Raw genomic sequence first — 27,384 nt, 5'->3', positions numbered from 1 at the left:
CCCAGATTGCCTCAAGTCTGTGGAGGATTCCCTGGCTGAATACCACATCAAAGGTAGGATGAAAATGGGACTGTATGTTAGGGTTGGTTCTCTATAATGTCTTGAAAAACTGGCATCTCTCCCTGTTTGGCCTGCTCACCAGGCAGACGGCCATGCCACACGCCCTGCTGGCATATTCTCCTTCCCAGGGAGAAACAGCTGCCTGCCTACCTGCCGGTGGCAAATAAAGAATGCTGCCCCACTCCCTCAGAACATTTACATTTTCTCTTTGCTCTTTCTATACATATATATTTATTTATTTTACTGAACCACTTGTGAGAAGGTAGCAGGCTCTATGACACTTCACTCCTGAGCTTCCTAGCACACATCCCTAAGAAAAACCACATTCTTCTGCAGAACCACAAGACCACCATCATCCCCAAGAGATCTAACCTGGTCTACTATACAGTCCTCATTCAAATTTCCCCAATTCAGCTCCCAAAGTCCTTTCCAACTTTTTTTCTGGCCTGGGATCCACTCAAGGAACAGTCATTGCATTTTTTTGTCATGTCTATTTAATCCCTTAGAATATTTTCATTTTAGCAAGTGCTGTGAAAGGGAATTTCCAAACCTAGAGTTCCCCATCCCTTTTTTATTTCTCTAAAGTCAAGAGTTTACCCAGAGGACCAGAGGGTGGTGCACAGCTCACCCTAGGATTTGGCTTGCAGACCTGGGGGGAGGACAGTGCGAGGAGTGGCCACCCAACAATCAGTGAGGCCAGGCTCTGTGGTCAACTCCTTCGCGATTCCTGCCTGAAGTGAACTGAGTGGCCATCTTTCAGAGGCCATTCCAACCGGTGGAAGAGAGATTCCTGAGGTGGCCCTGATGTCCCTCACATCACAGCCTTTCATTATCTTTTTATCATTTCTCCCGTGGTTCTGCCTGGATCATGATTATGGAATAAACAAGGATAAGGGGACAGTGTAGTTGGGCAGACTTTATATGTAATTAAGGATACACTCCAAGAGAACTGTCAGCACCCTGTGGACTTCCAAGGGAAGCCAGGCAGCAGACCTCCACAAAAATCCCCCAAATGGTACAAAGTCACGCCTGTATTTTTGAGGTTGAGATCAGAGAGTCTATAAACAACTTTAGAAGTGAGAAGAAATCATCTATTTTTAAAGAAGTTGGCTGGAAAAAAACTATGGTACAAGTGGTTTTATACCACAGAGAAAAAGCAGGTTTGAAAGTTCAGATCAGTTTGTCAACTGAGTCAACTCCGTCTTGGATTTGTTACAGGGATCTTCTGCATTTAAAACAAACAAAGCATCATGCTGAAGAGGGAGCAGAAGGTCCGACCCTACACAAAAACCCTGGATGGAGGTTGGGGATGGATGGTTGTGTTTCATTTCTTTCTGGTAAGAATTTACTTTCCCTTTTGCTACTGCCTGAAAGAAGGCTCTCTGGAGAAAGGCTCAGAGCAAACTAAGATCACTTATGAAATCCTTGACGTTTGAATGGAAAGGGGGTTAAAGCAAGGCCAGGAACTGCCAGTGAGCCCAAGAGAAAGTTGAAAATGTCCTCCTTGAGTGAAAGCAGAAGCATTCCCATCCTGTCTCCTACCCCTCCTCCCTACCATTCCTTAAACCTACAGACTGCTCCAGCCACCATCAGCAGCTCTGCCCTGGCTTCATAGCAATTAGGATTTAGGGACAATCATACATTTAACCATCCCAGAAGTAGCACTAGAAAGTGCTAAGAAGTGCTTTTGCAGGGGTAGGTGGGAGGGATTTTCCCCAGCTCAGTCCAGCATAGCCATAACACTGCTGGAAGCAGTTTCCTTCTCTCCTGGGGGTGGGGACCTTTCTTCTGTTCTGCCTGCTATCCACTTCCCAACTCATTGCCGCCAACCATAACTTAGGCTAGAGTTAGGCCCAATGTAGATTTCTGACATGTCTGGAAAGGGAAAGAAGTATGTGGATACTGAAACAGGAGCCTGATTTTTCTCCTTCATCCATAAGCAGCTGGACTCCATACTCTGTCTTTAAATTAACTTCTTTCCCTCATCCTCTCAGAAGCTCTTGGGGTTGTTGTGTGAGACAGCGGTGATGTGAATCAGCATGGTCATTCTGATGGGGTTGGTGAATCCCATCACATCTATACCCCAGACAACCCTGAGAGTGGCACCAGCTCCACAGGTCCTCTTAAGTGTTCCCAAGTAAGTTAACTTTGAGATGTACTCACAAAGATACCCTTCCCTCCTGATCCTCCTCTCCAGCTCAGCACTACAGTAAGAAGCTCTCAGGGAAGGGAGGGCAGGTCCTGGTGATTATTAACTACCCTGCAGCCCACAATGTAGAAACACTACACCTCCTCCCTTATGACAGAGAAGGGGAAAGGAGGGGCAGAGGTCCTCAGCCAGGATATATATAATACAAAACTCCTAACCAGAGGACTATTTGTTAAATATTAGCTGCATACCAAAGAATGTGGAATCTTTTTTTTTTCCCTCCCAGAAGTGTTACAAATAAGGAAACTAAGGATGCTCTAAGTCTGAGAACCTTCCTGTGGCTGGGCCACCTCCCATATCAAAGGCTTTGCAGAACTGGCATTGTTGGTGAGGATCTCTAATTTTCCCACTTTTCTCCCCAATAACCACCCTTCTTTTTCTTGTATTATCCTCTGAGGATAGGAAGTTATTCGACAATTTAGTTGCTGGTAAGAAAAGGTGTCTAATAACCAGATTAATAAATAATGTCCCACTTTTTTGGATGCGATCCTACTTATAAAAAGCACACACACAAAAAAATATTTTGGGTCCTCAAAATGTTAACAACTCAGGTCAATCACCCACAGTGGTATTGCAGGTACTTACATAACAATGTTTTTGTGTCTGCATGAGATGCAAGTCTACTTTTCTATAATAGATGAGCTCCTGAAAAGGTGAGTGGAAAAACCCAATAATGACATGCTCTTCAGGAGCTCCCTACTTTTTAAAAAAAGGACTCATTCTAACTAACTTACCACACTTTATAACTACACATTTGCATGACTGTTTTGTGTATTCAGCCTGTCTCCCTGGACTGAATGTTGCATGAGTGCAGGGGCCATGTCTGTTTGTAAGCCCAGCCCCTAGTGAACAGCTCGAAACATAGTGAACACTCAATAAATACCTGTTGGCAGGTGGGAGGATGGATGGATGGATGATGGGGTAAGTCCACTTACAATGTCTGATGTGGACTCTGGAACAGGCCTGAAACCCATCAGCCTTGGTCCAAAACATGAGATGAAATGGTATAATATAGATTTATCTAGTCTGCTTAGTTAACTAAGGGAACATGTGGACCTTGCGAAAAAGATTTTTAGTATCTCTGAGTCAAAACAGAAACAAAGTTGGAAGATTACAAGTTAAGGGAAGGAGGGAGGGTAGATACAAAGGCTGTGTCCTTGGCCTTCTTGATGTACACAGTGGAAGGCACAGACCCAATTATTAGAGACAAGTTATATCCACTTACTGCTGCTACATCCAGACATCAAGGAAAGACCAGAGAGGAAAGGTTCTAAACTGGTGGGACCAGTAGCTAGTCAAATTCAGGTGGCTAAGAACATAGAGGCCAGCATCTGTAGATGCCAGCACAGAACCATATCCACAGGAAAAGAGGAAGGGTAATTTTACAGAATGATGCCTCATCGTCCTATTCCTTGCTCATGAAAGGACACAATCACCGCTCTGTATTTTGAACTGAAAGAAACAAGTCTGGGTCATTTAAGGTTCGTGTATGTTCTCTAGCCTCATTTCCTGATAGAGGTGCCTTTGAGGAACATTATGATTACAAGTGCTTGATAAAATGCTTTTTTCATTTTTTAATATATAGCCCTTGTGTCCATAGCATTGTTCACTCTAAATAAGGAAAGTCTTGTAGCTTTTATCAAATCAGAATGGGAAAAGTACATTAAGAGAGATCCTCCTCACCACCCCATCTTTTGCAACCATGGAGCACTACCATTGACTCCTAGTCCCTTACTCCAGACAAGAAATAATACTAGTCTGAAGTAAGAGTCTGGCAGTGAGGATGAAGGGGGAGGCCTTGGTTATTTTATGCAGTAGGTAGAAGCTGAGGGAAGGAGGTTCCTAAGTGGAAGTAGGTCTCTTATTTGGGTAAGTGGGTGGATGGATGGTACCAATCAAGAGAAATGAAAAGAAAGGATTGGCATGGGTTAAGAGAAAGATGAGTTTGGTTGTGGATAAGTTAACCTGAGTTAGAAAGACATGGTAGACAGTAATATGAGTCTCGAGCTCTTGGGAAAGCAGAATGGTTACACAAGATAAAAACATAGTTAACAGTTTAAGTATTAAGTGCTAAGTATTACTTTACCAGAATTTTCTGTCTTCACAGTCCTATGAGCTAGGTAACATTTACTTTATCTCCACTTTACAAAAGAGGAAGCTTAACTTTCGTAGTTTGCCCAAGGTCAGACCCGTAGTAGGAAGCAGAGCCAGGATTCTGGCTGAGGCAGGATGACTGCAGATGGAACACCCATGAGTTCAAGGGTGGTAATTAAAACCTTGAGAGTGAATGATTGTCTAGGGGAAAGGTATGAAGTGAGATGAGTGCAGAACCACAGGGGGAAATATTTACCATGTGGACACAACAAGAATCGGTGAAAAGGAACCCAGGATCTGTGGTCCTTCCACACTGCATGGCCAGCTTGAAAGCACAGAAAGTGGCCTTGAAACACCAAGGCCACTGAAAAAAGGAAAGGGACCACTAGGAAGTCCCTGGAGACAGAGTGAGTACATGTGGTTCCTGGGCTTTGAGTGACTGCAGAGCCTGGCTAGGCCCCCCTTCCAGTTCCCCTCAGAACCTTGCTCCTCACTGCTCCCCCTTCTAATCAGAATTCCAAGAGACAAATGCTAGTACTCCACTGAAAGAAAACCTGACCTCAAAAGGAGAGCTCCCCCTAGTGGAGAGAAGGGGGGTGGTGCGGGCAAGGATGGTTAGGTGGGACAAAAAGAAAAGGGTGGGGCACAGGACCCAACCATAAGGTGACCATACATCCTCATTACCCTTGCTGCTGTTCAGGCATGAATTAATAGTGCTACTTTTCACTCTCAAAGAGTTTCAACTGGATGATAAATTATTATGGTTGCCCTATTTATATACCAGGTGAGGGAGGGTACTCAGCTCCAAAGGAGAGTTAAAGCAAAGTTAACCTAAGGACAGATAGAACAGTTCTTTCGGACCAATGCACATCACTCACAAAGGTAACTTGAATTAGCTGTTTTTAACAGATGGTATTGTAACAGGATGGTATAGTGGTTGGTCTGGAGTCAGTCTACCTGGGTTCAAGTCTTAGCTCCAGCACCCCCATCTTGAGCAACTTTTAAGCTCTCTAAATCTCAATTTCCTCAATTTCTACTACAATATTGACACACCTACTCCATACCTTTTTAATGAGGATTAAATGCTTTCATGAAAAGTGATCAGACACTCTAAGGGGACAACTGCCCCATAAAATATAAAATGTTACAAAGAGGAACCCGCAGACGAACAGGTAAAATACAGGTGAGCCAGGGAATCATATCCTCCAGCAGTTCCAGCCTCTCCTGTAATGGCTTACTCACCACCTGACTTAGACTCCTTGGTCTGCTTTGATTTAGGTAAATGTATTTGTGATGGGGATGACCAAGACTTTTGCAATTTTCTTTGTGGTTTTTCAAGAAGAGTTTGAAGGCACTGCAGAGCAAACTGGTTGGATTGGATCCATCATGTCGTCACTTCGTTTTTCTGCAGGTATAAAGCCAGCAATAAGCTTGCTGTCCAAGGAGAAGGACCACAAAGGGCAATTCCGAGAAGACATGTCAGTCACTCAAGACTGAAGCGTTACTAAAACTCAGGTTCATTTATCAATATGTAAAGCTGAGAAAAGTACGGACTTGCAGTGTTTAGCCTCCACCTGACTTGGCAAAACTGGAAAAATTAGGGTTCAAAGTTGAAGAATCCAACTATTTAACTCCATGATTCAATTTTCATGCCTTGTTTCTTTCAACAGTATCTTAATATAGGTTCAGTGAGCCAGTCTCTCAACTGGGAAGTCAGACCATTGACCTGATCCTCTAAGCATACTCATAAAAGATAAAACATTTAGTCCTAGTTGGAGCTAGAACATAATGTAGCTAAATAATTGAACTTTGTTCCAGTTATAGGTCACTAGATGCAAACTTTTTTTGCAGAGGTTTTATAATGCATTTTCAGTAAGCTTCACTTTCAAACCTGCTTATTTACAATCATCTTTTCTTTAAAACAGAAAAAAACCAACAAAAACTCTTCCAAAGAGCAAAACAGTGTGGGACAGGTAATAAGAAACCCAATACAGACACCTTTTTGAAGTATACACAAAAAAGTAGAGCCCTCTTTATCTCCCTTCAGATGCCCATTTAAATTGCACACCAGAAGATAAGCGATGCCAGAGCACATTTAACTAGCATTTGTTTCTTTTCCCAAGGTCCCCTAGTTGCCGTTTTTTATGACATAACTGGAGAGAAAACTGCCTCCATTCTTGGGGCTTTCCTTGTTACTGGTGGATATCTGATCAGCAGCTGGGCTACAAGCATTCCCTTTCTTTGTGTGACTATGGGAGTTTTACCCGGTGAGTCCATTGTAAAAATAAGACTTTAAAAAATGGAACCAGGAAATTTCCCTTTTACTGTCTGTCCACGAGTTCAAAAGGCCTACTTATCTCAGGTCCAGGAGAATATCTTGTTCAGTACCAAGCCACTTAATATGAAAGTGATTACAAGCTATTATGTTTTTCTTTTAGGTTTGGGTTCTGCTTTCTTGTACCAAGTCGCTGCTGCGGCCATTGCCAAATACTTCAAAAAACGACTAGCTCTTTCTACAGCTATTGCCCGTTCAGGGATGGGACTGACATTTCTGTTAGCACCCTTTTCAAAAGTCCTGATAGATCTATATGACTGGACAGGTGAGTCATTCTAAGTTTCTGAACCATCAACTCTGCAAGATTTAACGTTGAGCTCTCTCCTTCTGATGACTGAAGAGGAAGTGAGCATGATTCTGAAGTAAAGTATCCTTCCTTGGAGAACACATAGCAAGGGACTGAACTACTAGCAGGCTTCGCCCGCCCACATGGGTAACTCAGAGTTCATTATAAAGTTCAAGTCTGAGGGGATGGAGGGCAATCTGTGTGGCTGGGGAAACACACCTTTGCAGGGAAAGCAGTACTCCTGGGGAAACAAGGACCCCCTACTCCAAGCATTCTCTTTTCAAATTTTCCCTTTAAGAAAAAAATCTGCATTAAAAAAAAAAAAGTCTCCATCAGATTCACTAAAATATATGGAAAAAAAACTGGGTAAAAAGAGGATTATGTTCCTTAATACTTAATCTTTTATATATTGTCAACTATAAATTTTCACAAATGAATAAAAACCATTCATTCCACAATTTTCTTCATACCTAAGAAAAAACATTTGGATTAAAATTACCTTAAATTATTGGAAAAAATCTATGTATATGTACATATACATGAATATACATATGCCTATTCCTATCTACAGAGTAGTTTTGTAGAACTTTTCCTTTCCTGATTAAAAAACCTACCGGTAGTCTCATGGTGAACAGGACCAGCTGACAAATCCATAAGACAGGACAGCAGAACCTACAGCCCAATCCTATCTCTAGAAGCAACACACTCAAGTCACAGCTTTGGTCAGGACGTGCTGAAGTCAAGAAACTACTCAACTTCAAAGGCAACACTGGCATCTGTCTTCTTTCAAGGAAATTTAAAATGTCATGAGATGAAAGGCTATCTCCTCTTCTAAAGCAGTTTCCAAATGATTCCCATCACCTAATTCTGTATTTTCTGTTCCTAAATCTACACCCTCACTTCAGGATATTTAAAACACATTGTAATTTTCTAACATTTGAAATGACTTTCCCCCACCTCAAACCATTTTTTTCCTTTAGCACAAATTACCCTCCTTCCAGGCCACCTGTTGGCACAACTTTCTAGTTTTCTATCTCCAAAGGACTCACTGTTTTCACACGGATACAGCAGTGAGTACAACAGTTAAGTCAAAGGATTTAAATAATTCCAACTAAATTCAAGGACAAAGCAGTGTTTTCAGGAATTATTGCAATATGACTGAATATTTAGTGGTGGGACCCCTTCTGAGCCCAAGTATACAGAGTATTGTGAAATGAGAGGTAATTTTTAGCTTAACTTCTCGACTTCTCTCTCCTATTTAGGTGCCCTTATATTATTTGGAGCTATCACGTTGCATTTGGTGCCTTCTAGTATGCTGTTGAGACCCATCCATATCAAAAATGAGAGCAATTCTGATATTAAAGATAAAAGTAGCAGTTTGTCTGCAAGTGGTCCAGAGGCAGCATGTGGGACAGAAACATCATGCTGCAATGAGATACAAGAGTCTGCCATCAGGGACAGTACTATGCAGGATGGACAACCTGGTATAAGTTTAACAGTCTCACAAAATCAAAATGAAGAGTTCAACAATGCACCTAACCAGAATAGACTCTTCCGAAAAACTAATGAAAGTTATACGGAAAAGGCTATTTCGTGGAGCTGCAAACAAAAACTCTTTGATTTTTCTCTTTTTAAGAATCCCTTTTTCTACATATTTACATGGTCTTTTCTCCTCAGTCAGTTGGCATATTTCATTCCTACCTTCCACCTGGTAGCCAGAGCCAAAACACTGGGGATTAGTATAATGGATGCCTCCTACCTCGTTTCTGCAGCTGGTAAGAAACATAAACCTCAACCTCACCTTCAAAAAGAAAAATGAATTTAATTTTACAAAAATTTATTAAATTTTATTTTTAAAAAGCTGAAGAAAAATATTTTTTTGAAAAAAAGGAGTTGTGGGAGGGCCAGAAAAGCAAGTTTTTTTGAGGCTGGTGGGAGCAGCAGGCCTTTCCCTCCACAGATCTGTCACTGAATCTTGCACACAGGCTCTCCCTACCAGACAGCGGACCCCAAACCAAATCTTATTTTCATATGTCAGTATCTAAGTATTTGTTATATACTGAACTTAAGGCTGACATTTAAAATGAACTAGAATGAAAAATAAAAGCAATCATTTTAGTAGTGTACTTATAAAAATGTATGGAAACAGAATGCTTGATCCAGAAGATATGGATTCTTTCAACTGATGAAACGGAGTTGAAAAAAATGAAAATGAATGAAATGGAACTGGTTTGCTCTATCTGGAAATTCTCAGTAGCTCAACATTAACTTTTGCTAATTTCTGGAAAAGACTACCAGACCCTTGCAAAACTGACTGCATCCCATTTCCTACTGCTTCAGTCAAATAAAACTTGTGTACACAAGGAAAAGATACATAGCTAAACTGACTTTTTTCCACTGAAAGTCTGGTAGTATCAATTTAGATCAGATTAGGGCTTTATAACAGGACCAAAGAACATAATAAAGTTTTAGTGTGTATCCTAGGAAATAACTATAAAAATAGATATAAACATGGTAGTATGCATTTTTAATTCCTTTTTGTGGAGCAACTTATGTTTGAACCACAGGAAGAATTTTAAGTATAAAACAACTGCAACTCATGCTCCTCTTGGTGAAAATCTCAGTATTTTAACTGCTACTTTAACATATAATAAGATAAAGGATAAGAATGTTCTGTTATCATGAAACTAAGTGAAAAATGTTATTCTTAAATTTTATTCAAGTTACACCATACCTCCAGTGTTCAAAAGATTAGCTCCATTTCCAGATTGCCTACAAATTTTCAAGTTAAGTATAATAACCTTTGGAGGAGGTTTTAACTACCAAAACCTCATAAGCAATTATGAGAAAGAGTCTCAACATCTATTTTTTTTTTTCAACGTAAGACGTTTATTTATACTACAATTGTCCACCATGGCTTTCCCAGGACACTAACCTGTGGATCTACTAATCTTCAAGAAATTTCACTTTCTCACCTGTAGGACCTCTTTAAGGGAGGCCTACTGAGCCCAGGGTCCTCTATAACCTGGTGTTCCCAGTTTGGCGATATAAGCTTTCCAAACAGTCAGAAAAAATACCTGGCAGAGTCCTCTATCCAACTCTGGAAGAGCCTTTTTGGTATTTTATTATATGTGTTTGGAATAGGTAAGCAAATGATAGAATCTATTGATAGACAAATGAAACCATTTTTTTTCTATGTCCTAGCCTCAGGATGAAGTCATATTACTTAGGAAAAGATGCCTTACGCATTTACATTTTTCAAAGGGGCTAGGAAAATGGAACTAGGATTTCATAAGGCCTCTTCAATATTGTTCCAGGTATCACTGAGACAATCAGTCAGATTATCTCTGGATGGGTGGCTGATCAAAACTGGGTCAAGAAGTATCATTACTACAAGTCTTACCTCATCCTCTGCGGCATCACTAACCTGCTTGCTCCTTTAGCCACCACATTTCCTCTACTTATGGCCTACACCATCTTCTTTGCCATTTTCTCTGGTGGTTACCTGGCACTGATACTTCCTATACTGGTGAGTAGACACACTCATTTATGTTCTTACACCATTTAGTAAAAGTATTAAGAATCACCTCCCCAAAAGAGAAACATATTTTGTATTAATGTTATTAAAAAAATATCATACCCAACACCTCAGAAACCTTGTAGCTATATCCTATCCAACTATTCATCTTATCTTGGTTGGGGGTGGGGTGGGGTGGTGAGAGGACTACCCACATGGGACAGGAAAGAAAGAAAAGCAAAATAGGGATCAGGATTCCATTTTGCTTATCAGGCTCCCAGGTTTTTCTTTTCCTTCAGCTCCAGAAATCTCCTTGGTTCTTTCTAAGACATCTTGGAAGAGTTCCTTAAAAGAAAAAGGGGCTTCCTGACCAGCGCTGGCTTCTCTCTTATTGAGAGAAGTTCTGTATACTTTAATAGGGACATTGTGTTTTTAACTCCTCTCCATCTTTACCCCAAATTGACATTAAGTCCTAGACCTGAATGGAACTGAGTGATACAAATTACTGTTCCCTATCTGCCTCAGCTCTTTCATAATCAGGGTAAATGCCATCCAAATCACTTCAGAAGTCAACTGTTCAGTTTGAGACGACATACACAGTATTTGTCCCTCTGTAGGCAAAGGTCTCTACAGGATTTCACCCTCAATATGACTAACACTGGATTCTAATCCCTACAGGTTGACCTGTCTGGAAATTCTACAGTACACAGGTTCTTGGGGCTTGCCAGTTTCTTTGCTGGGATGGCTGTCCTTTCTGGACCACCTTTAGCAGGTAACAGCTTAGCCACATTCTGGCTTCAAAAGCTATGAAACAAAACACTGATCCATGATTAATGGTAATACGTAATGACAATATCAGGTTAAAAGAAACTGATGATTATCTCTGCTGTTCCTATACCAACTCACAACTCCATCAGTAATCCAGGAGAATCTGAGGGTTAATTCAACAGATGTGCACTAAGCAGATTCTTACATTCTCTTGGGAGTCTTAGAGCAGGGACTGCATGTATATCTACTTCTCTGGGGAGACAATCCAGAGTTTTATCAGAGGCCCAAAAACGTATAATGGTTCAAAACAAAAACAAACAAAAAACCGCTAGCACCTTTTATCTAAACAGCAGTCATTACAGAGCTTGAAAGCTGCAGGCCTGACCCCCTTGCTCTTCAGATGAGCCGTACAGCTGTCTTGGACTAACGGCCAGAATCTGTAGAGAGGATATGTGGGACCACTGGTGAACATTAAATACAAGTATAGTAAAACTTTGGGGAATTCTGTTTTTAAGTTAACTTAAAGACTGAAGCATTGTTTTACATTCATTTTTTTACCTGTCAAGACATTTTGTGCTTGCTGAACATATAATCTAAGACTATTAAAAGAATGACTACTCACACAAATATTTTTAGGAAACAGACGTAAGCTTTAGCATCTTACACTATAGGTTCTCAATATAGCTGAATTACAAATTACTACAGCATTTCCAATCATCCACAAAAAGGAATTCAACCTAAAACTTACTTTTGCTTCCCTCAGTCCTGAAGTAAGACACAAAAAGGGTCTGATCTTGCCCCTTTATCATTTTTTTAACTAAGTTTTATAATGACATTAGATGTGCACCTCTATAACCTTAAGACTTAGGCAAATATCGAAAGTACAAAAACTTAATAAAAGAAATTATTACTGAAAGTAAAAAAAGTACCACTATCTGAGGTTCAATTTAGGTGTTATCTACCTAAAGGAAAAATTTACATAAATATACAACTAAGTCCTTATTTGCATTTATGAACATGCCTCTTCCCATGACATCTAAGTCAGCCAATATTTCATAACTGGAAAACGGGCTAGAATTTTATAGCCAACAATTGTTATACAGGGTGTTAAAAGAATACCAAACACCAAAGGTGCCTAGCAGAGCTACTCTATGGCTAGTATCCAGATCAGTGAAATAAAGGAAACAGAGTTCAAATATAGTTTGCTGATGAATTTTTTTCAATCTGTACCCTTCTTCACTGGCTGTCCCAATGACACCTTGGAACTTTTCAAGCATATTAGGCCAAAAGTGTAGGGAAGTAACAAATACCAGGACACAGAATATCTTATTCAAGTGATAAAGGCAAGTAACAAAACTACAACATGTCTACATGTTTAGAGATATATGTTTTTTGTATACATTTTTAAATGTTTAAAGAGTTCAATGTATGAGAAGATAAGGCAAGTTTTGTGAGGAGAATTACTTAAAAGGAAAAAGCTATAGATGCATCTGTGGGTCTTGAAACTGATTTGTTGGTCACGATCTTTTAAAATTTTTTAATAAAAAAGGACCACGAGCAGATTAGAAATCAAGAGTGCATCACTTTATTGTGAAAGTTATTTCACACGCACACACACCTATGTAATAGAAAACATGTGATGTAAAACACATTTCTAACTGAAAAGTTACAAGCCTTTTATTACCCAATGTCCATGATACCCTAGCACTGTATGTGAGGTTAAAAAGAGAGCTCATGGTAGACTTTTTAGCTGCTAACTCTGAGAATATTATTTAGGCAATTATGAATTTTATAAGTTCTACAAAAAACTCAAAGGAAGTGATAAGGCTGTTGCTGAAAGCTTAAGTATAGATTTTTACTCAGAGTATCTTAAACAAGATTACAGTAATTAATATATAATTCTATTAAGTTTCTTTCTCTGTACCATGATCTCTCATTGACTACAATGTTGTGCTAGGCTTCTTGTTGAAGGGAGACTTCAGCAGAGCCCTCGCTCCTATAGGTCACTGCTCTGTGAAATGACAAAGAAGGTTTTACAAAGGCCATTAGACTTGTTCCTAATTTCTGACTCCAGCAGCAACTACTAAAGAACATCAGAAATACTAACTTACAGATCATTATTATCTTTAGTTTTATCAAAAGGCTTACTGATTATTAAATATTAACTTCTGAACCAAACTTAGATCTTCCAAACTGTACGATATCCTCATTTTTTACTTACCTAAATTTGTTATTACCAAAGTACAAAAGTTGAAATTCCTATAAAAGATTACAGGCATTTAAAATGAGGAATCTAGCAAACAGTAAAATGTTGCACAATAATCCTCAGTCAAAAGATTAGTTAAAAATGGTACATGAACAATATTTCTCCTTCCTGTATGGAAATGAAAAAGAAAAACAAGTTAGTCCTATGCAGCATATTTTAGTAATTCAAGGAAAAACAAACAAACAAACAAAACCATAGGAAACCCAAGGAATCATATAACTGAGATTTTTTTAGTTATCTTTTTCTTTAAAAAAATGTAAAAAAGAGCATATGGGCAAGAAATTATTTATACACCTTTTCTAACGGTGATTATGTTAAGAAATATAGTGCAACAAAATTCTTCATTAGATCTTGGCTAAAACTGACAGGGACTGAAATAAATAATAGTTTAAAAATTAACCCCCCATACTCCCCACAAGCGATCACCCTGCCTACTCCATCCCACAGCCCCCTACCCACCATTCTTGCCAATACTCAGCAACAAACTTAATTTTAGTTAATTATATGGCCTGCTTCAGACTGGGTCAGTTTTGGGGTTGTTCTAGGTTTCCTGACCTAGGGAGGTCAGTAGAACCAAGTGCAAGCCAAACGCCATGGTTCATCCAAACCCAAATGCTGTTTTTGCTGGTAGATGGAATCCAGAACTAAACACTGATACCAAGATGGAAGCCTTGGAAGGTTGTGGAAAAATAAAATATATTGATATTTTAAAAACTTAATAGACATTTCTAATAGACTTTGTTAACAAAAGTATACCTGCAGAAAGCAATATAAATACAAAAATAGTACCTTGGACAAAAAAAGCAAGTATATAATCATATTCTCCAATGTACAAGACAGATATAAGTTACTTATGTGAAATTCCTAATCTTGTGCCAGAAGCATTTGACATGTGAACTCAAAATGCTAAGGGCTGTTTAGTTTCATTTAAAAATAAAACCATCAATGGCCCATATTAGCTGCCTATAAAACAAATGGAATGTAGTTCCTCTCTCTTCCACATACCTCCCCATTCCCAACTGATGAATGCGTATATTATGCTAATATATATTTTAATATATAAAATAAATCACAAATATCTCTGAAAACTTCCTTAAAATGCCATAAATAATTGTTTTGTTTTTGTTTTCACCACCAAAAATTTATTTTCCATCCATACAGTTGATCTCCCTTATCCATTTAGCCCTCCCTCCTGCCCCTTCCCCTCTGATAACCACTACTCTCTTCTCTGTATCTGCATGTTGGTTTGGTTTGGTTATTTATTTTGTTTTTGTTTGTTTCACAAATAATTATTTGATTATAACAGTATTCATTCAATAATTATTAGGCAACTTATTAGCACAGAACTCTGCTAGCTGCTACATGGGACACAAAGAAGACAAAAGTTATTCATTCAATGTTCTTTCATACCTTATTGGATCATGGCATAGCACTCACTCTGTCAGCCATATACACTGCCAGGGCTTAACATTAGGACTTAGTGTAGAATGTCTAAAACTGAGAATTGTTAGAATTTGCATTTTTCTTCCACTTCATTAACTGAAAATTTGGTTGAACCACTGTAACCCATGTCTCCATTTTCTTACCTTTAAATAAAGGCATCCTAAGCTTTGGTATGATAAAATGACCTTAAAATCTAGTGAAGCTTCACTCAATCAAGCAGGCCTTTCACAAAAGTAATTTTTTTCAATAAATTCAAGGAGAGCTATTTCTAATGCTAAATAGCTATAAGTTGATTGGACTCCAGAATAAGCTAAAGTTAACTAGTTCCTAAAGAAGAAATACATCTCTCTCCTGCTATTATTTTTCAACCTCACAATTCATCAGAAATACCATGGAGCAAAACTGGTAATTTTGCATTAACTCTTTATCTCTGTTTTACAAGAAAAGACAATGGCTAAAATGGAAATTCATCCAACTAAGCTTGTCTCTGTCCCATTAACACAGACAAGTTCATCTCCTTGTGAAATGATAGGTCATTTCATCTCTCTATTCCATCCTCATTTCAGATATAGTTAAACAAATATTTCATCCAATCCTCACTCCAGCTTTTATCAACCATGCCTTCTACAGTTTTATCAGTCACCTTGGCCTATCAGTTGAGAATTTCTCTATGGCTTGAAATTTTATTTGGAAAACAAACGCACAAACAACTCAACCTTTTGGTCTGCTATAAATCCATTTTGAAGACTGGGGGTGTGGGGGACAAGTGAGAAGAAAGAACAAAGTTCTCTGTCCTTTAAATCCTGAGGAATATATTATACCGAATAGGCAAAAGAAAATAATGTAAATCATTTATTTATCCAGTGGTTATTTTCCCTATAAGCAACAAACTCCATAGACTTTTACTTTGATTCAGCATCCCTAGGATTAACGAATCCCTACAGAAACATCAAAAATAAATTCCAAATAGCTCTCTATTGTTTAAAAAAGGAGAGAGGGGAGATAGCACTTCCTTTGCAAGGCCAAGGAATCAAGGTTCAAAATCCTAACACAGACCACAATCCTCTTAATAAAACTTACAAAACAGAGCCAATACTTAAAGCACTACCAGTAAATCTTATGGCAAATTTCTATCATGGGGCCTCTAGAGAGTTCCTGTCTTAAAAGGCACTGAGGTTTATATTTGCTAAACCACGTTTCCTAAGATTTTCCCCTTCATGGCACATATAGGAAATATTTGTACAGCACACTCAAAGTAAAATGACAAAGCTGCTAACAGCCAGGCGGCAGCTCCAGTGACCCCAGGAATGGGAGAAGATCACTGTCTCTGTATACCTTGCAAGTCTGCCACTATTCTACAACCCAACAGCTAGGAACTCTGGTTCAGCACTGGCTAGTCACTTACAGAATTCTCAACAACTAATCTAAACTACCATCAAGGAGCTTTGAAATTAAGGTCCTTCTAGGGGTATTTCAAATCTTAACAAGATGACCAATAATAAACTTACAGTAGTAATCCTATTGAAAAGGATTCATAACTCAGCTAAACAGCAACTTCTGAGATATCAGAGATATGCACACTTTTTAGACAAGATGTTAAACTCATTTTTAAACATGTATGGCTTAACCTATAAAATGATATAGAGTAGTTTTAAAATGCTGACATATAAAAAAATGAATTTAGAATTCTATATTAAACATCAAACTTGAAAGATTATTCTAATCCCTCGTTGACTGTAAGAAAACTGGTTTGCAAAACTGTTTAAGAAAGCTGAGCCTTATCCTCTTAGTTGTTTTAAATCATCACAGGAAACATTATTAGGCATTCCTGCCCAGAACAAGGGTTACAGATATAGATATAAGGAAACAATTTGGACAATTGTATTGTACATAAGAATCAACCGGGTGCCACCTAGAAGGAAGTATGCTTAGGAAGCCAATGAATTTACACAAATTGACATGCATCTTAAGTGAATCTGATGCAGGTCGTCTGGAGACACTGCGGAAATGCTTAGAGGTGACTTCAGCTTAGGAAGTCTGCACCAGTAGCCAGTGTGCTCCTCAGAATATTGGCTCCATACAGCATTCTCTAGCATGGAACAGAGGCTCAGATCCATGCACGCTTTCCTTGTATTCTCTGCCATTAACAATGCATTTGCTGTGACCACAAAGAAACCCAGTCTTTGGAATATCAACTTATGTATTTCCATTTAAAAACGATTACAATGCAGTGGTTTCTGCACTACCAACAATAACCCTGAAACTGTTTAGGGTTGAAAGTGCATTTGTATACAGCTATTTCATGCTATTATTAAAAAAAAGTACAAAGATCTAATAAAATCAGACCAAATGTACAGTCGTCGTCTTTTTTTTTTTTTTGGCCACGCCACACAGCATGCAGGATCTTGGTTCTCCGACCAGGGATCAAACCTGTGCTCCCTGCAGTGGAAGCTCGGAGTCCTAACCATTGGACTGCCAGGGAATACCCTATACAGTCTTCTTTTACTCTCAGTGGTGGGGAAAGGTTAATTATTCCAACCAAATAGAGATGTTTGGTTAAAGCAATGAAGCTATGATTTTAACTTACCTAGTAGCCACTTCAATTTAAGCTTGATTATGAAGCTGATATTTTCATAGGACAATTAATAATACAATATAGTCCTGCATCTTACAGTTCACCTCATATTTGCTATCATAAATAGCATCTTAAAAAACTGAATACTCAACTGCAGATTATTATCCTACTGAATGGCAATTAGAGACAGAATTTTTAAATATACTAATCTCTCAATTATCAGGCATGAATGGGAGAAACAGATTTAAAACAAATTATTTCATTAAACTTTGCATTGGGAATTCCCTGGCAGTCCAGTGGTTAGGACTTGGCACTCTCACTGCCGGGGCCCAGGTTCAATTCCCGGTCGGGGAACTGAGATTCTGCAGGCTGCTTGATGTGACCAAAAAAAAAAAAAAAAAAATTAACTAATTAAAAGAAAAACAAAAAACTTTTGTATGGAAATACATGGAAACAGTTCTAAAGCATGCTAAATAATTCCCTGACCTGGTAAGAATATATACTAAATATATCTTAATCTTTAATGTTTCTGAAACACTTTCTAACTTTAAGTGTGTGTGTGTGAGAGAGAGAGAGAGAGAGAAATGAAAGGCTTACATGCAGTTTTCTCTTAAACTGTTTTAGTCCCTCCAGGATTTATAAAACAACAACTCATTTTCACTGTTTTTAACTTTACTTTCCTGACCATCTAGCAGTACTATCTACCTCCTTGTCTAAGAATTTCTAGTCTTTTCCCAGAGTATTATTTCTAATACCCTGTCTTATAATTCACAGGTTATGTATATACTGGTAAATTGCTATAACTAAGGGACTAAGGCAAGAATGACAAAGGATAAGAGGGGGGTGCTGTTGCTTTCCACAGTTCTTCCTTTACAGAAATTTCTAAAAAAAAGTGATAGACTGGTCACCTGTTTCTTAGGTCTAAAGATCAATCAACATAGTACAAAGATTTGTCCCTGTTGGTTTCACTATTTTGCTTAACTCCAAGAAATATTTAATTGAGGTCACCGATCAAACAAGGAATTAATAAGTAAAAGCAACTTAAAGTTAGCTGAATTTAAAATAAACATTCCATTCATTCATTAAGAAAAGGAAACAAAATGCTAATGAAGCAAACAAACAAAAATTAAGAGTCTCTATCAGAGCCAAGTAAGAGAATAAAGAGAACAGGAAGAGAAACACAAATATTGTATGCTAACCCACATATACGGAATCTAAAAATGGTACTGATGAACTCAGTGACAAGAACAAGGAAGCAGATACAGAGAATGGACTGGAGAACTCGAGGTTTGGGAGGGGGCAGGGGGTGAAGGGGAAGCTGAGACGAAGCGAGAGAGTAGCACAGACATATATATACTACCAACTGTAAAATAGATAGTGGGAAGTTGTTGTATAACAAAGGGAGTCCAACTCGAGGATGGAAGATGCCTTAGAGGACTGGGGTGGGGAGGGTGGGGGGGACTCGAGGTGGGGGGAGTCAAGGAAGGGAGGGAATACGGGGATATGTGTATAAAAACAGATGATTGAACTTGGTGTACCCCAAAAAAAATAATAAATTAAAAAAATTTAAAAAAAAAGAACAGGAGACAAAAGACATACACAATCAGACAGAAAAAAAAAAGAAGAGGTATACTCTACATATTCAGTGAAAAATCATGTTGCAAGATATAAAAATCAAAAGACACAATGGGAGCTCCGTGAAGGAAGATATTTTCATCCATTTTTGTCCATGGATATATCCCTAGTACCCAGAACTGTGCTGGTATACAGTACCAACATTTTTTAAATAAATGATCAGAATAACAGCCTTGACTTAAGGTTTTTTAGGATTTTAAATATAAAAATTTATAAAAGCCATATTGTAAGTTTGCATCTACAAACATAACATGCATACAATAATCTAGAAAAGACTGTGAACCCCTAAAGGTCCTGAGCCCTTTTTAGGGAGCCCCTAAAACTATTTTCATAATAATATTGAGACATTATTTGCCTTTTTCAAAGAGCTGACTTTTGCAACAATGTATAAACATTGGTGCCTTGCACAAATATTCTGTGCCACCACAAACTTACATTTTAAAAAAAACAAAAAACATTTCACTTAAGAAGTTCTTGTATGTGCCATTCACCAAATGATTTTGAGGACCCTCCCAATTCTTGCTTTAAAAGAGCACTTTGATTTCAGGGGGAATTACCGTCACTGTTTAACCCTCTTGGCCAAGTAAGTCAGTTCCTTTGCATTTGTTCTCATAACCTCCTGAAACATCTCTCACAGCCCCTACCACAGGTGTCCTTTTTGTGGTTGATACCTAAGTCCCCACTGAACTAGCTGGTCTACAAGGGCAGGAGCCTGTCTGTTTTGGCTCATCATCATATCCTCAACACCCAGCACGTTGCTGGGGACATAGCAAGAACTCAAATGTTTGTTCAGTGAAGGGAAAAAGACAGATGATAATCAGTTCTCACTTTTTTCTTTGGAAAATAGTAATTCACAATTTTTTTCTTTGTAAGAATAGTGGTCTTCTAATAAAATTCACTGTAAAATCGTATGTGTCCCTAATTTTCTCCAACTTCCATTACAAGACTGGAGATGGGCTCTGGGTCCACAATTATTTTCCCCAAGGTTTAAACCCCTAACTCACATGGAATTGATTTAACTTCATCAATAGAAAATAAAACAGGTAAGCAGCTTGACTAACTTTCTAAAGGGTCACAATACAGACTAGTAAGTACAAAAGGCTCCTTCCTTCAAGGAATGGTTTATGGCTGAGAACTAACGGAAAGGTTTGCATCACTAACAGAAATCCTTCCTTCCTTACAGGCTGGTTATATGATTATACCCAGACATACACCGGCTCCTTCTACTTCTCGGGCACATGCTATCTTCTCTCTTCAGCTTCCTTTTTCTTTGTACCATTGGCTGAGAGATGGAAAAACAGTCTGACCAGAAAAAGAGAGGACTGCAATCAAGTGAGAGCTTAACAAAAGAAAATCTAAACTAAAAGTCACTGGAAGCAAAAGCATGGAAGAAAAGTACCCTCAATTTGTAAAATGAGGTGAACCACATAGTTTTTTAAGGTTCCTTTTTGGTTTAGCATTCTGAAGAATGTCTAACTGGTGGTAAGAAAAGAGTAATAGCAACTTAAACTCTTTGTTAGTATTTAATCAAACAGGCTAAAATTTTAATCAGTTGAAGAAGTTACTTTAGACAGTAAATGAAAATCAGAATGTATTGTAATAATAAATTAACCAAATTCTCAATTGTGCCATGGTAAGTCAGTAAAATATGTAAAGATGGAAAACCATTCTCCTTAATTTAAAGCAGTATTAAACAGAGCCACTGAACTCTGGAATTTGAATGAATACTGAAACATTGTTTAGTGGCAGGAATAGCATATACCCCCTAAACAGTTTACCTTTGCTTCTTAACTTGAGATAATCTTTGTTTCCTTTACATTATTTTGTTTTTTAAATTTTCTATAATAAACATGTATTGCTATGTAATAAAAAACAAATAAAAACTGCTAAAAAAAAAAAAACACAAAAAGTAAACCTTTACTTCAAGATCATTTGAACAGTACTCCTACCCATCAAAACAATGTTGCTTTTTCACTATATCTAATTATTGGAAATGTTCAAGTTAAATATCTAGACATTTACAAGTTTTATATGAAAGCTGAATAGGTGGCTCTTAACAGGAGATAAACTAAAAGATGTTTCTTAAATATGGAATAATTATGTTACCTAATCAATGTTACTCAGACTAAGCAATTACATGTGGATAGAGAGGTCTTCATTACCTGGGTGACTTTAAAAGGAAAAAAAAAAACCACCCTAGAGTTCTCTGCAATACCAATCTCCTCTACAATCTCCTTCAGAATGGTCCTTAAGACTATTATTACTATTATTATTCTTTCCATTCCTCTTTGCTTTAAAATAGCTATTAATTCCCTATAGAGAAAAATCCTAAACTGAAAGCCTGGTTTTAACTCCAAAATGCCATACCCTCTCACTCTCCACATGTGCCTTTGTACAAGCTGTGCCAGTTACAATCCCAAAAGCTTGCCATTCTCTGCCAGGCACAGTCTCACTTATCCTTCACAATCTGACTCACCAAAGGCCTCTGGAAAACCTCCGCCAGCATTGTCATTCTCTCCTCTGGAATCTCATCTAACCTTTAACAGAGCACTATATGAGCTGACATGTCAGTTTTTTCCATCAGTCTGCAAGATCAACAAGATGGATGCTGTTGTATTTCCCAAGGCCCAGCATCAATTCTGAAACCAAATTAACCTGGGTTCAAACCTGGGTTATCTTAAAAACGGTAGTTGGTCCTATTTAAAATGTATAGATTTTACACTTAGATGTAAATGTCTAACATTCTTTTTATATTTTAGATATAAGACAATATGAATAGACCAGAAACAGTACCCCCCTCAAGTTACCCAACCTCTCCGAGTCCCAATTTCCTCCTCTCTAAAATGAGGATACCAAGCTACCTCACAGCTACACAATGAGGATTAAATGAAAATATACTTGTATCAAGCAAAATACCCTTCATACACAGTAGCTGATAATTTCCTTTCTTCTTTCTACATCAAAACACAAGATTAAGAAAATCAGTGATTTACCAGGAACCACTCTCATCTGTCCCCCCATTCCCTTTTGAGCAAGAATTGTTCTCAAAAGACTAACTACCTAGGGCAACTAGATTCTTTCCTCCCATGAAAGCAAACTATACATTTTAAGTAGAACCAACTAAAGGGAGTTACCTGGTGGCCTAGTGCTTAGGATTCCGGGCTTTCACTGTCATGGCCAGGGTTCAGTCCCTGGTTAGGGAACTGAGATCACGAGAGCCTTACAGCCAAAAACAACAACCCCCCTCCCCCAACAAAACTGTAAAAGTAGCACCAAGGAAAGCAGAGGTCCCCAACAATTTTGGCACCAGGGGCCGGTTTCGTGGAAGACAATTTTTCCACGGATGTGGCCAAGGGGAGGGGGAGGATGGTTCAAGTGGTAATGCGAGTGATAGGGAGTGACAGACGAAGCTTCGCTTGCTTGCCCACCGCTCACCTCCTGCTCTGTGGCCCAGTTCCTAACAGGCCGCACACCGGTAATGGTCCACACCCTGGAGGCTGGAAATCCCTGAAAACAACTCCAAGTCGAATTCTGATTTACACAGGCTTTATGACTCTTACACAACAGAGCAGTTCTTCATGTTACTCGCTGCTAACAGCCCCTCTAATCCTGGGTGGTGTGGACTGAGAAAGACAAAATCCCTAGCCTACAGGAAGCTAAAGACTTCACAGCTAATGTATTCATTGTATTAACAATTAACTTAAAATGTTCCTATTCATTTACTCCCACCCTTGAACAATATTATAAGATGTCAACACACTTCTAAGTAACCATAATCTAGAAATAACTATCTCAGACATATACAGGGTTTCAAGAAAAGCAAAAGAATACACTGATTTTCTATCTCCTTCCCCCTCAAGATATCTCATGGGACAAAGAGGAAACAAATAGCAGACTTAGCATGTGTTTGGAGAAGTAGGCTGGTGAATAACTTTATTTCAACATCTAATACATACTAGTCACTGAGGCAGACATTTTACATTAATCTTAATTTAATCTTCACAACCTTTAGAAGAAAATATTATGACTATTTTACAAGTGAATAAACTTAAGGTCAAAGAAATTAACCACCCAGTAAGTAGAGGAGTCATAACTCAAACACAAACTGACAGAAAACCCTACACATTCCCCTTTAGACAACCCTGGCCTCTTGGCAGTACCACAGGATTATAAAGCGAATTTAACTGTAAGCAGTTATAATAAATTTGTTCTAATTGAAATTGGCACAAACTTTTCACATCTAGATTGAAATGAAAAAGAGGATGCAAAATACCTAAGAACCAAAACAAATTAAAGCCACAAAACACATCTGCTATAATGCAGTAAGAATGTAGTTGTTAAAGATAATGAACTTTTTTAGGTCTTCCAATATTCACCAACCCTGACCAAAGAAGGTAATGCCTAAGTATGGGCCACTTAAAATTCCTTAATACTAAAATATTAGTTGAAATGTTTATAAAGTATAAGAATTATCTATAAATACATATATTTGGTAGAGCCATGATAATTTGAACATAAAAGTTCAGTAATATTTTCTTCACAGTTACTCACTGAATTATTTAAAACTATTAAGATACCATTTCTTGCCACTTTTACTCTAAGAAAATGCCATACCATCATCATAAAAGGAATTTTCTATATACATTGTTCATGAAATATTATTTCTAATACTAAAACTCTACCTTATAGTACTTCTAAGTTTTTGATGTTCTTTCCCACCTATTACCTTATCAGCATCATGTCAATCCTGTGAGGAAGATGGATAGGTATTAATATTCCTATCTAATACCTAAGGAACAAAAGCAAATTAAGACCAAGTTATTTGCCTAAACTTACAAAGCTAGTCCTAACAGAACCAATTCTGAAAACTAATTAACAACACTGATTAACAACACAGCCCCTGGCTTTTCTTCTTTAATGATTCTTTACGAGTTTAAAATTTAATAATAGCAACAATTATATAGACAAATAATTTGTGATATTTTTCAAATAACCTAGGCATATTAACATATGTGATGCTATATTTGTTTGCAAAAAACTAGCTCCGTAGTAACATAAACTTGCCTAACTACAAAATTAGCTTTTTCCATGAAAGAAAAAAAAAAAACACACCATGTAATAATATTTGATTTTAGATGTAGTTTTTTTTTTTTTAATTTGACTCACGGGCTTAGTTGCTCCGTGGCATGTGGAATCTTCCCAGAGCAGGGCTCAAACCCGTGTCCCCTGCACTGGCAGGCAGATTCTTAACCACTGCGCCACCTAGGAAGTCCCTAGATGTAATTTTTAAAAGAGACATACTCCAAACCTAGTTTCTCTGAGGACCTCATTATAAAACCAAAGCCCAATATTTTTTAAAAACCTTAAGTGTTTCTCTTAAAACAGAATCAACTTGTAAGAGGCTTTACACATATATATACACATATATATTTGCCTCATTTGGCTACTCATTCACCACAAATATCTCCTAAAGGTCTCACATTTATCACCCATGGTTTTAACATACAGACACAAATGAAAAACAATAAAAGTCCTTGTAATCACCTTTTAAATAAATCAGTTTAAAATTCATGTTTTATTTCTATGAGAGGGAAGCTAGCATTACCTAGGATCACTGAGGCAAATAAGGCAATCATTTCTTTAACATGAAGAACTTACTCTCTGGTGTGTCCCAACAGAAGCTAACATATCGTAAAAATCTACTTCTATCCAAAATGATGGTCAACAACAACGTAGTGATGTTGTTTCAAGGATGCAGAGCATAAGATAGGGTGACCAACTGTCTGGCTTGCCTGGAAATTAGGGAGTTCCTGGGACCTGGGACTCTCAGTTTTAAAACCAGGACAAGCTGGCCACCCTTACTAAGGAGTAAAAACACATCTGGATATCTGGATACGTGACAGCATGCAGCTAGAAACTAAAGTTCTTCCTAGCTATGTTTACCAAGAATCACAAATTCAATTTATTTTTATATCATTCAAGCTCCAGTGAGCAAACAGAAATGAATAGTAGTACTTAAGGAACAGAGGCATATATTTTTAATGAAAATTCACTTTCAAGCATTAACTGACCAAAGACTTGTGAAGTGAAATTTTACAAACTGAATTAACTTTCCCTAATTAAAAAATTTCAACTTTCACTTTTATATTATTTTTATAAAACTGATAATTTGGGCCAAAATAAAGCCAAGATGTCCCACTCTTTGGTTGGTGTTAACCAACATCAACATTCTTTCAGCAAGGAAAAGAGAAATCTATCCCTTAAGAGCAGTATTTCAGGACCAAGGAAATGATAGATAATTTTTAAAGAACAAGAGCTAGTATTACCTTTCTTCAATATCCCAAAGCTAGTCAGTCCAGTATAAATTATTTATATAAACACCAACCTGTAGATCAGAGGAGTTTACTACACTTGATTAAACCATTTCAAGCCTAAATGCCCCAGCTGTGCAGCACAGTCCTCTGAAGCCATAGTAATAAGAAGACTCACCAACTGGCAGGTGTCTTAGGGTCTACGATTAATGGGTAGTCTGCCTGGATGAGAACATATGCATATGCCCAAAAGACGACCTCATCCTGCTTGGCTAAGAGAGGAGAGAAGCTAAAAAACCAGTCAGTAGTACAGTACTTGTTTTATAATGGAAAGAATCAGACTTTGCCCCAGAAGAGACTTATAACTCATGCAGACTTTTTAAATGTCCTCTGCACATATTTTATACCCCAATTTTCACTTACCAGAAAAGTACGATAGAGTAAGATCTAAGAGGAGAAAAAGCAACACCCCAAAATTAGACATAACTGAAAGTGACAATTATCATACTGAGTTCACTGCTTCAAGATACGTGAAGTCAGAGTCACGAGAAAAATAAATCCATATTTAAACCCTCCTATTACATTTAATGACTTGATGTCAGTTTCCACTCAAGTAAAAATCAGTAGTTCATATTTGAGTTTTAGTTCACTAATGTTTATATCCATATGTGAAAACTGATACCACGCCACAGTTAATAAGATATGGGTTTATAAATATGGAGTTTAAAAGAAACTTACCCTTTCCCTTTGTGCAGCTCTGACTTCCAACCCAGTTTCTACAGAAACAGAAGGACAAGTGCCAATGCCAGAAGTCTGCCAATTAGAACTCATCTTTTAGTTGCTGAATAATAAAGCCATATCCCAAAGTCGGCTATAGGTTTTTGATTGTCAGTAGTTCCTAAAAAGAAACCCAGGAGGAAAAAAAGACATTTAACCAATTACTATACTTAGAAATGTTCCCTCCTTTAAACTTGGCCATTAAAAAAAAAATGGAGGTAGATCCAATACCATGTGTTAAATTTTTTTTTTTAAATTAGGTCTTCAGATATCTCTAAACTTAAGGAGCAGCAAACACAAGAAAAGGTGTCTTTGAAGGTTCAAAATATCTTTAAACCAATATACTAAAGAAAAAACACGTATCACAGAAATAAAGTATTTCCAATCACCAAATCTTAAAGTTCAGATGAATTCATCTTTTTCGTGGAATGAATTTTCAGTATGAGTATAATACTGCAGAAAGTAAACTTCATAAATGAAATTTGTCAGGAGAAATAAATGACACAGGTAGTCTCCACTAAAAAATAAAAAAAAATTTAAAAAACACCTCTCATGTCTCAGGAGAAATCTATAAATCATAAATGAACCCTAGAACAGTTTTCTAGAGACATTGACATTGCTGTTGATGAAAAATCCCTCTAAAACACATATACCAATTTAAAAATTAAAAAATCGTGGGATGTGAGAATAATCTGGCTGCAATTTTTCATTTGATATCAACATGGTTGCTTGGTTAATGTACTTTAGAATCTTTTATCATAAAAACTTACACATTAAAAACAGCGTTTCTGTATCTAAATTGATATCATGCAATTTACAGTATTTTCTGAACATTCACACTGGTCCATTCCCTTCAATATATATGAATCTTAATATTTATCACTGTGAACTTTAACATAATTAGATTCTTGTTGCTATGTGAGGAAAATTAGTTTATTAATGCAGTTATTATCGTATTATAACTTAAAAACAAAAGCAATTAGGAACCACTCCTCAATCCCGTCCATATCCATCCCCTCCATAGAAAGCTCTGAACCTACCTCTACCAAAATTTCTAAATTATGTGGCACCTATCAGTATAGTACCTCAAACATCCTCACCTGCATCT

At 37.6% G+C, this 27,384-nt stretch overlaps 2 protein-coding genes across 2 annotated transcripts in view; one reads left to right on the top strand and one right to left on the bottom strand.

Moving 5' to 3' along the window:
* Positions 1–20,532, top strand: SLC16A4 (solute carrier family 16 member 4). The gene is made up of 9 exons (XM_057730171.1): positions 1–53; positions 1,279–1,397; positions 5,642–5,774; positions 6,487–6,630; positions 6,802–6,963; positions 8,247–8,759; positions 10,302–10,513; positions 11,180–11,273; positions 20,372–20,532. Exons 2-9 carry the CDS (start codon positions 1,311–1,313, stop codon positions 20,530–20,532), a joined length of 1,506 nt encoding a protein of 501 aa, XP_057586154.1. The 5' UTR covers positions 1–53; positions 1,279–1,310.
* RBM15 (RNA binding motif protein 15) overlaps positions 12,717–27,384 on the bottom strand; it is a 28,517-nt gene continuing 13,849 nt past the window's right edge. The window contains exon 3 of the mRNA XM_057730160.1: positions 12,717–26,397. The gene's annotated coding sequence lies outside the window, so the exon portion shown is untranslated. The remainder of the gene's footprint in view (positions 26,398–27,384) is intronic.

This window comes from Hippopotamus amphibius, chromosome 1 (genome assembly GCF_030028045.1).
Source record: "Hippopotamus amphibius kiboko isolate mHipAmp2 chromosome 1, mHipAmp2.hap2, whole genome shotgun sequence".
Classification (NCBI taxonomy): domain Eukaryota; kingdom Metazoa; phylum Chordata; class Mammalia; order Artiodactyla; family Hippopotamidae; genus Hippopotamus; species Hippopotamus amphibius.
The sequence above is the reverse complement of the archived record's forward strand: the minus strand, read 5'-3'. Positions and strand labels throughout refer to the sequence as shown.